At 33.3% G+C, this 11377-nt stretch overlaps 1 protein-coding gene across 1 annotated transcript; it reads left to right on the top strand.

Moving 5' to 3' along the window:
- Positions 1–1246: 1246 nt before the first annotated feature.
- LOC25501956 (S-protein homolog 24) lies at positions 1247–1657 on the top strand. The gene has a single exon (XM_024773134.1). The coding sequence runs from the start codon at positions 1247–1249 to the stop codon at positions 1655–1657; it is 411 nt and encodes a 136-aa protein (XP_024628902.1).
- Positions 1658–11377: the final 9720 nt, after the last annotated feature.

An 11377-nucleotide genomic window follows, 5' to 3' on the forward strand; every position in this document is an offset into this window, starting at 1 on the left:
GTTAACTTTTATTTTTTTTGTTATATTTTCCGTGCGTAATAATTTATAAATGTGATTTGTTTGGTTTGTGCAGACATGGTTTTTGGCGCATTTTCCTGGCTTTTATAGTGTTGATCCCAACACTGACTACATGGAAAACTATCCGGTTGTAGCGAGGTGGAAGCTCCAAAAGGGTCACGGGGAGGGGGTCACGTATCGGTCACTGCTTGATCGTATACAGTTTGATGATGTATGCTGGAGGCCGTACGAAGAGCACAGGGAGATCCAGGACTTTGAGGTGGTTTTCTCGTATTCTGGATGGATTATGTGCGGTGTTCGTAGGGTGTACCGTCACTTGCCCAAGAGGGTTTTGAGGCAGTACGAATACGTCCAGACCATCCCAGACATCCGACGGATGTTGTAGACCTGCCACCGCCTTACATTGTGCAGGCGTTCGTCGACTTCCGCACTCACACGCTTAAGGTGGCCGATTGGGGTGAGCATGCAGGAGAGTAGACATGACGGATGGCGGATGACTATGTCCTATGGTACACTAGGGTGTCTCACCCTCAGATCTTGCCACCTCTTCCAGGAAATCTTCTGAGGCCTGCAAATGAAGAGTAGATCATTGCAGAGCAGTGTGAGCGGTATGAGGCGAGAAGCTCGCCTGACACCTATGACATGGTTTATGGTGCTGTTGCCGAGAGGGCAAAAACGTCAATTACTCGTGTGGCACAGCCTTATGTAATGTGGGGACAACAATTCTCATGCCATTTTAATGTCTATGTGACTGATAATTTCTATTTTCTAACAAATAATACAAGGTAATTGATAAAAAAATATCAATTAAATAAATTATAAAATAAATAAAAGAGAATAAAATACACACACAAAAAATGAAATAAAAAAGAAGCAAAAAGTTGTCTTTTTTTTGACTCACCAAATCGTAATCGTATATATAAATAGGAACAGACAAAAATAACATAAAAATAAGAAAGGTAATGACAATAATTACATATGTTACACTAAAATATTAGTAGATAAAACAACAAAAATATTATTCGAACAAGGAAATCTTTAGATGAGATGAAGTCATGAAACTTTTGATCAGATATTTTTACAAAATTCAATTTCAGTACTAATATTTCTAGGAAAAGTGATGTCACAAAACGAAGTATTTAAATTGTAGCAAACTTAGACTCATTTGCATAAGTGTATGGTAGAGAGTGAAAAATACATAGAAGGATTGATTCATTTTCTGGAGAACATGTCGAAATCCTTAGCCTTAATTACTATCATGTTGGTGATTATTGCAACAATTATTGTCCCTACACATTGTCAACATGTAGATTGGAGTCCCACAAAGACAACAGTACGTATTTCAAATGATATGGGCACTGTTGTTGATGTGCATTGTAAATCAAAAGACGATGATCTTGGCAGCCATGATCTTTATCAAGGTGAAATTACAGAATGGTCTTTTCGTGCCAACATTCGTGGCACCACTTTGTATTCGTGCGTCCTTAAATGGGACAGTGTGACAAAGAACGTAGTAATTTATGATGCTAAGAAGGATGAAGATTTGTGTATTACCAAATGTTGGAGAGTTCTTAGAACTGATGGAGTCTATTTTTATAATCAGAATAGAAACTCGTGGGACAAAAGATATGAATGGTAAAAGCTTCAAGTTGTTTTCTATATGTTGTTAATAAAGTGATGCAAATTCTCAACTGCTTCTTTAATATCATAATCACAAACCAACTCTTAATTTGGTCTGCTCCTTGTAGAACAAATAATAGTAGTTGCATGTATATCACTTATATCTATGCAACATTCCAATTAGGGGTGTGCAAAAATATGGTTAACTGAATTGTATCCATAAATTGAATCAAACTAGACCACAAAAAAACTGAACTATATTAAATGGTTTATAAATTATGAACTGAACCACAAATTTAAACCAATTCAGTTAACCAAACTTAATTTAAAAATCAGTTTTAAATTACTTTGAACTCTTTATTATTTTCTTTTACAATTTAACCAAAATTTAATTTTAAGTCAAATTACAAATTTAAAAAACAAAACAGATTTATATATATAAAAATAAATATTGTACATATAATTCATATTGGTGTAGTGGTAATTTGATGTTGCATAATGTTAAAGGTCATGAGTTCAACACTTTATTTGATAATTTTTTTTATTAAAAAGATAATTTAGATTAATTTATAAGTGGCAGCCACCACCTTACCTACCGGAGCGCCGCCGCCAACCATCACTGGACCTCGCCGGATGTCCGCCACCGTGATGGTCGCCGGAGGTCCAACGTGAACCACCACCGACGCCCACTCTAAACCACCACTTGCCACCCTCTCTTTGATTAATATTATATTATTCATTTAAATTATTTAATTAAAAATTAATATAAAAATCTGAAGAAAAAAAATGATATGTAAAAATCTCTCAATAAAAAACTTAAAAAAAACTTGCTTTAATATAAAATACGGTTCAAACATATTAAACCGGTTTTGAATTGGTTTTAAACCTGAACTGAATTGTTTTTAAAAATAAACCAAGTTTTTTAAAGTGGTTTTAAAAAGTGATCTGAACCATTAATGTGTTCAGTTTCAATGCAGTTTATGCACCATGAACACCCCTAAATTTCCAACTACATGGAATGAAATCTAATTGTAGTAATGGATTTTTACACACAATTTAGATGTCCTGGATCCTTTTTTCTTCAATGAAATAGAGAGGAAGAATGGGGCGTTCATTCAGAGCGAGTCCACAAGGTGGTGTGTTATGGATCCAAACACTAAGCCAATTGAACTTGCTAATTCAAGTGGGGGTGAAGAGTAGGAAGGGGACTGGATCCATGTTACTTTGGTTTGGGCAAAGAGGAGTCGTACCCAACCCAAATACTTGAGGAACTATGTGGACCAGTAAAGCATAGGATACCTTGTTTGCCTATTAGGAATGGATAAGGCCTTAGTGGAACATTCTTGTATTTCCACCAGTTGTAGGACCGTTAGGATACAGCTGTAGCAGTAGCCAAGACTGTCCTTTAAGGATGAGTCACTATTGTATTATTCCCCTATATATTACTACCATCTAAATCCCCTTTCACTGGTGCATAGTCAGTAGTTTTATCTATTATCTTTTATCTCTCTGTTATCAAATCCCCTTTCACTGGTGCTTTCATTTGTTTGCTACCATGAGCTCAAACAAATCACCTGATGTAGCAGCAACCTTACAACAAATCCTTTGTTACCAGCAAAACTGTTAGAATGATATAAGTAATCTTTCCTTAGAAATGAGCAATTTACGAACTCGATTTCCACCTCCTGGGTTCTCATCCTCTTATGCTAACACATCCAACCCCTATGCTTTCTCCAACACCGCCATAAAACTTGACATACCACGCTTTGACGGTACCGACCCATTAGGTTGGATCTTCAAGATCAACCTATTTACGAACTCGATTTCCACCTCCTGGGTTCTCATCCTCTTATGCTAACACATCCAACCCCCATGCTTTCTCCAACACCGCCATAAAACTTGACATACCACGCTTTGACGGTACCGACCCATTAGGCTGGATCTTCAAGATCAACCAATTTTTTGAATTTCATCAAACAACTGAAGACCAACGTCTTCGTATCGCTTCCTTCTACATGGAAGGTGATCATTAGCTTGGTATCAATGGATGTATTCCAACAGTTAACTCCTTTCACGGACTACTTTTCTGCACGTGCTGGAGCTGCGATTTGTACCTTCGAAGTATGAAGATCCTCAAGGTGCACTTTTTAAGCTATGTCAAACTTCCACTGTTCGTGCGTACTAGGCAGAATTTGAATCCTGGCAAATTGGATTATCGGTCTTCCTCCACAGTTCTACCTCAGTTGCTTCATCTCTGGTCTCAAACCAGAAATTCGAAGAGAGGTACAAGCTTTTCAACCCTTATCTCTTCATCATATTATCAGTTTGGCAAAACTTCATGAAGAAAAATTGTTGGACCATTTTACCCTTACCTAGAAACGAATTGAACCACACAACCTAAATCGCCCCCTTTCTCGTCCAGCCATCACCACCACACCCACACAACCAAAACCACTACAAAAATCCTCACCACCTATCAAACGCCTTTTCCCGACCGAACTCCAAGCCCGTCACGAACGAAATCTTTGTTACAACTGCGACGAAACCTTCCACGCAGGTCATCGTTGCCGTCATCTATTCATGATTTTAGTGGCTGAATCAGATGAGGAGGATACTACAAATGAAACCCAAACACAATTATTGCTTACGAAAATCCCACATAACCAAACCGACCCGCAACTCGCTACTCCAAAAAATCCGGCCCAAATCAGTCTACATGCCCTTATGGGCCACTCTATACCTCAAACATTAAAAGTATTGGGCCAGATAAAAAAACACCTAGTAGCTGTTCTCATAGATAGTGGGTGCACCCATAATTTTGTCCAAGTCCGTGTAGCCAAACAATTGACACTAGGGAGAATCAAACTTGAAATATTGAGAAGAACACACTCCAATATCTTAAGCTAGAGAATACACAATATTTAATTACATAGTTCAATCATCTGTGCTTGCATTTATAAAAGACAAGAAGAAAGAAACAAAGCAGATTAGTTGCAGTGCATTTCTATTATAACGAACAATTTAGGCTTTATAGGGTAATGAAAGGTATGCAATTGTTTTGCAACTAGAGATAATGACACAATTGATCGAATTTTGTGATCAAATATCATGTACGATTTGTTTGCGTTACTTTTGTATATTTTCTACTTTTTATCCAAGTTGTTCTAACAATTGCTATTGGATTCTAGTTCAAGTTGGTGGAAGAGATTCCCTTGGTTGTAATCGTGATGCGAGTATAGGACATAGGAGATTTCCTTAGTTATACTTGAGTGTTAACCGTTAGTTTCACATCGAGAATGAATAATTTAAATGTTGGATTTATAAGATGAATGAAAAAGTATAATGAATGGAAAAGTTCTCACTTAAAATATTTAAAACAATGATAACTGGACACAAGATTTTTGACACATAAAAGACACCATGAGCAAATAAGTAATTTTGTCTAAAAAACATAGGAAAAGGTCTCACTTAAAATATTTACAACAATAATAACTGGTCACAAGTTTTTTGACACATAAAAGACACCATGGGCAAATAAATAATTTTGTCTAAAAAACATAGGGACAATTTTGTAATTCCATCCCCATCTTCTTCTTCCTCCCTATTCTCTGCTGCGACCCGTCTTCTTCCTACCCATAACTTCTTTCTCACCCTTCTTCTTCTTCTTCTTCTTCTTCTTCTTCTTCTTCCCGTGTTTACTACCGACATCCTTGTCGACTGTTTTCCTTCAGATCTGCACTCTAGCACCACTTTCTCATCGTCGGTGCAATCGAATCGGATTTTCTTCGTTCTCCTTGATCCGGGTCGGACTCAGACCCTGCATGTCCTCCTTCCATGGTGAATAACGAAATAAGGGTTATCTCTCTCACGCCGCCGGAGACCGACGACAGTGAGAGAGAGGTCGCCGATGAGTGGCAGAGAAGAGAAAGATCGGAGAGTAACAGAGAAGGGGAAAAGGAAGAGGAAGAGAGTGAAAGAGAAAGCAAAAATAAAAAATAAAAAAATGAAGTATTAGTGAACAATGACATACGGTAGACATACGATATATGGTGTCGTATTTGTGTTTGTTTTTTGTGTTTGTTTATCATTTCTGAAATATTTAACACCGATGTCAAGGAGGGTAGAGATTTTATGGAGGAAAATAAATGAGAGAGTTTAATTACAAATATGTTTGACTTGAAGAGAAGAAAGAATTTTAATTATACATTAGTTCACACGGGGATGAGAGAACTTTTATAATTAATGTGTATTTTATCCTTATAATCTTACAACAATCTCATGATAAAAATGTTGGGTCATGTTAACCGGTGCCCCAAGGTACTGGTTAAGGAACCTAAAAAAAATAAAAATTAAAATAATTCTTTTTATGCTTTTGAGGAGTTGACAACACAAGTTATAATACAATACTTATAACATTTGTTTTCTTAACCAGTGTCCCGAAGGCACCGGTTAACATTACCCAAGAATGTTTTCACTTCATAATTATAATCGGCAATCACACATAATATATAATCATAAATATACACCAAACAATATATCAAGTAAGCGAGAAAAATGGGTAAACATGAAACTACATTTATAAGAGCTCCATAATCTTTTTTTTTTTTAAGGAAGGAGCTCCATAAACATGAAACTACATAAATAATCAAACACAAAATTTCTAACAATATTTTGTGTTAAACCATCTTTTGATATCAATTTTTGGATCTTATTATCCATCTAATCCAATAAAATATTTATAAAACTAAATTTTACATGAATGCATATTTTTTTTTATTAATTGTTAACTTTTACAAGCTAATAGATCCTCTAAAAAAATACACAAGGTAATTGATAAAAATATCAATTGAATAAATTAAAAAAATAAAAGAGAATAAAAATACACAACAAAAATGAAAGAAAAAAGAAGTAAAACGTTGTCTTTTTTTGGTCAAGTAGCCTAGTGAGCTATGCTCATGGGGACAACGTTGTCTTTTTGAACTCAGCAAAACGCAATCATATAAATAGGAACAGACAAAAATAACATACAAATAGGAAAGGTAATGTCAATAATTACATAAGCTAATTAATATGCTACACTAAAATATTAGTAGATAAAACAACAAAAATATTATTTGAACAAGGACAACTTTAGATGAGATGAAGTCATGAAACTTTTGATCAGATATTTTTACAAACTTCAATTTCAATAGCAATATTTCTAGGAAAAGCGATGTCACAAAATTAAGTATTTAAATCGTAGCAAACTTAGACTCATTTGCATAAGTATATGGTAGAGAGTGAAAAATACATAGAAGGATTGGTTCATTTTCACAAAAACATGTTGAAACCCTTAGCCTCAATCACTATCATGTTGGTGATTATTGCAACAATTACAGTCCCTACACATGGTCAACAACATGTAGATTGAAGTCCCACAAAGACAACAATACGTATTACAGATGATATGGGCAAGATTGTTCATTGTTGATGTGCATTGTAAATCAAAAGACGATGATCTTGGCGACCGTTATCTTTATAATGGTGCAATTACAGAATGGTCTTTTCATGCAAACATTCGTGGCACCACTTTGTATTCGTGCGTCCTTAAATGGGACAGTGTGACAAAGAACGTAGTAATTTATGATGCTAAGAAGGATGAAGATTTGTGTATTACCAAATGTTGGAGAGTTCTTAAAAGTGATGGAGCCTATTTTTATAATCAGAATAAAAACTCGTGGGACAAAAGATATGAATGGTAAAAACTTTAACCTGTTTTCTATATGTAACTCGAAGTGAAAAATAAATAAAATAATGATTAAATTATACCCATTCTAGCCTAATATTTATCTATCTATTTTTTATACTAATGAATTAGATTTTTTAATTTATTTGGTCATATGCGATATTTTGAATAAATCATCAATTCGCCTCATGAAATTGTAGAGGTAGAACAATTATCTTTCTAAAATTTGAAAATAGGTAAAAAAATACTCTGATTTCTAATGACATCGAACACCTTGGATTCCTGAAAAAAAATCGAACAACTTGGTCATTCAGTTAATATAAAACTGTGTTAAGATTTTTGCTGTCCCTTATTATTTTATTTATTGGTCGCTATTGGTGTTCCATAAGACTTCTTTTTAATTTTAAGTGCATAAAACTAGCAAGACAACTTCCATAGATAAAAAAGAAGAACTTAAATAATTAATAATTGTTTGCTATATAAAACTATTAGCATCACTATCACAAATAAAAGTGATACAAATACTCGACTACTTCTTTAGTATCATAATCACAAACTAACTCTTAATTTTAAGTGCAGTATTTCAAAGTCTAACTCTTAATTTGGTCTGCTCCTTGTTTTTATGCAACAATATTCCAACTAGAGGGAATGAATATAATTGTAGTAATGGATTTATACACACAATTTGGATGTCCTGAATAATTTTGTTTATATTGGCAAGTTAATTATTTTTGTTGTTAGAGCTTTGTGTTTGCATAATATGCTTTATTTTCATTAGGTATGTGGTTGAATCCCTTTTTCTTCTATTTGTTGTATAGAGTTTTGACAAGCTGCAACTTGATTTTGAATTAGAAGAGAGAAAGTTTTTCCCTCTTAATGTGTTTAGTTAATTAAAGTCATGATATACATAAGAAATAGTTCTCGTGGGAGAAGCAAAGACACTGCTGTTAGCTTCGATTTCTTTGGATCATTGGCCTTGTTATTGAGACAAAACTGCTGTTATCTTCTCAACAAATGCCAAATATGTAGCAAGACAACTTTAATTCATTGAGACATGACAAAACTGAATATGATTTTTTTATCATGTCCTTCACTCTTCCGAGACAAAAGATGCAGCAGCAGCAACAGGTTTCAAGCATTAATGCAGCTGCTAATTAAGCTTCCTTTCCATGCAACTTTTTCTCACTAACCAAACCACAACATCATCATCTTCCTCCACTCCTTCTTCAACCCTTCACATCTTACTAACACCCTCCCTTTAATAATTCGTGACCGGTTTTCCCAATTCCGGTAAAAAAAATTGGTCAATTCACATCATGGGGTGGTACTACCCATTAATTAATTTTAGACAATTTGTAGTATGTGTTAGTATTTAAACCTGTGTTAGTAAAAGAAATGTGTCAGAATAAATACGAGCATGTGTTCAAAAATAGATATTGTAGATTTATTGTTACTTTATATACATGTATGTACGTACATGGCCGGTCTTAACATTTTTGATGTCCTGGACAAATTAATAAAGTGATACCTTTTTAATCATTTGAAAGTCCTTCTCCTTATATTTTTTGTTGCAAAATCAAAACGAGACAAAAAGAAATATATATATATATATATATATATATATATATATATATATATAATACTAACTAGTAAGTAAAAATAATCATTTTCATGCCCCTAAAATTACAGTGTCCTAGATTGTCTCCTTTCTAAAGAATATATGATTAAATAAAATTAAAAAAAATGGTTTTCTTTTTGAAACGACAACCTTAATAATTAGTTGTTAGATTAATTTTTCTACTTTATTGAGATTTAAATCTAAGACCTCTAATTCTTTATCTATTGACTCAAACTAGTTGAAATATCCAACAATCCACCACACACAAAAAAAGAATGGTTTTTAAATCTCATTCTTTATCTCGGTAGTCAATACATAATGTAGGGATATTGTTTTTGTGTCTTAAGTTATATTTGTAATTTTCTCACCTTCTTTCAATTAAGTTTTATTTTGATGTTAAAAGTAAAATAAAAAATGAAACAAGTTAATGAGGTTAAAAACCAAAATAGGATTCACTGCAGTTGTTTCTTGTCCACATTTACGCGGTCAAGACATTATTAGTCGTCCGATCTTAATCGAACGGTTAAGAAAAAATAGATTTAATTTTTAACAAGTTAACATTTCCTTAATTCTTAAAATACCGAACTCAAATCAAGAGTGTTCGATCTTAATTCAACGGTCACCAAAATATGACTACGTAATTGAGTTGTTTTGCTGACTACAACAAATCGTGGAACTTAAAAACTCCGAACCAAGCCAACAAAAATGGCAAGTTTAAAAAGGCTGATCAACAAATTCATCCAATTTTCACACCCTTAAAAAATGAAAACATTAATCAGCGAGTCAACTTTACTTTTGTCTATTACTTATATTTAATACCTGCATGTTTATAATATGATTTTATGACCTTATTAGTATGTTATATTAAGAAAATATTATTATAAATAACAATTAAAAAGAAGTATTCAACAATGAAAGGTTTGACTATCTTACAAAAAAAAAAAAACTTTGACTACAAAAGAAGCTTTATCCGTCAAAGAGATGAAACTTTTTGACCATCTTTATTGCAATACTTTTGGTGGTGGCTTATAAATAGAGATACATAGTGTAGGATAGTGCATTAGACTTGATTAAATTTGAACAGAGAGTTAAGTGTTGAGTAAAAAATATGATGATGAATGTCTTGATTATTGCTGTTATATTGGTGATCACGGCAGAATTGTAGAATGGTCTTTCCAAGCCAACCCTGGTGGAACTACTCTCTATTCGTGTGACATTAAATGGAATAATGTGCAACATAAATTTGTAATTTATGATTCCACAAAGGATGAAGCAACATGTACATCCAAATGTATGCGTAGTATTAGTCCAGATGGAGTATATTTCTTTAATGAGTTTAAAAACACCTGGGAAAAACGTATCACATGGAATTAATCTATTTTTTCATCTGCTCCTCAAGTGAGAAATAAAATAATTAAATAAATTTTCTTGTGATGTGATACATGTTATATTTATCTCTCTATTTTTACCTTTTTTTTCCGCGTAAATAGGTTTGTGTATAGGACCAAATAATTCGAGTGAGGGCACAATTATTCTTTTTAGCATAACCAAATAAATTTCATTCTTGTACCAAAAAAAATAAAAATAAGAATTTTTTTTTCATTCAATATAGAAAGAAGTAGAGGTAATCAAATTCACACAACGATATGAAGTAGAAGTGCTACTCTACTCGGTACTCACTTGAAACTCTCCAATACCTAGCATCTCCATGTTGTTTTCAGGTTCAATTGGTGATGCATTGGCCCCATTTCCATGCTTTAACTTCAACTTTTTAAGTTCCATTATCATAACATTAACCATATGTCTATAGTGTTCCTCATAGTGGTATGCCTCCTCAGTAACTTCTTTAAATAAAAAGTGCACATAGTCGCCACATAATTTCAGCTCGTGGTATGTTTTAATTTAATTACTAATCTATATGTCATCAACACAAAAATATTTAAATAAAAAAAAAACAACAAATTTATTCGTAAATAGATGACTCCAACTTTCTTCAAAATACATTCCTACTATTTCAAGTTTATCTTTTCTTGTATGACAACTCATTCAAGTTAGTATGATACTATGATCAACTATGAAGGTAAAAGGATTTCAAGTTATCATCCCACCATGTAATTCTACATGAAAAGGGTTTGACTATGATAAACAACAAGCGAGAGTTCATACTCTTCTCTTCACATGGGAAACACATGATATGACGATTAATCTAATATAAACAATGGATTGTAAACGCAGGGGATACATGGGGTTTAATTTGTTGGAGGAGTGACTATACAAAGCCCCAAATTGAAATAAGCATAATTTTTTTCTTCCTTAGTATATGTGTTTTTGTGTCTTGAAATAAAAATAATATATATAATTAATAATATAAATACTCTTTAGAAAGACTAATTGGC

This window comes from Medicago truncatula, chromosome 8 (genome assembly GCF_003473485.1).
Source record: "Medicago truncatula cultivar Jemalong A17 chromosome 8, MtrunA17r5.0-ANR, whole genome shotgun sequence".
Taxonomy (NCBI): domain Eukaryota; kingdom Viridiplantae; phylum Streptophyta; class Magnoliopsida; order Fabales; family Fabaceae; genus Medicago; species Medicago truncatula.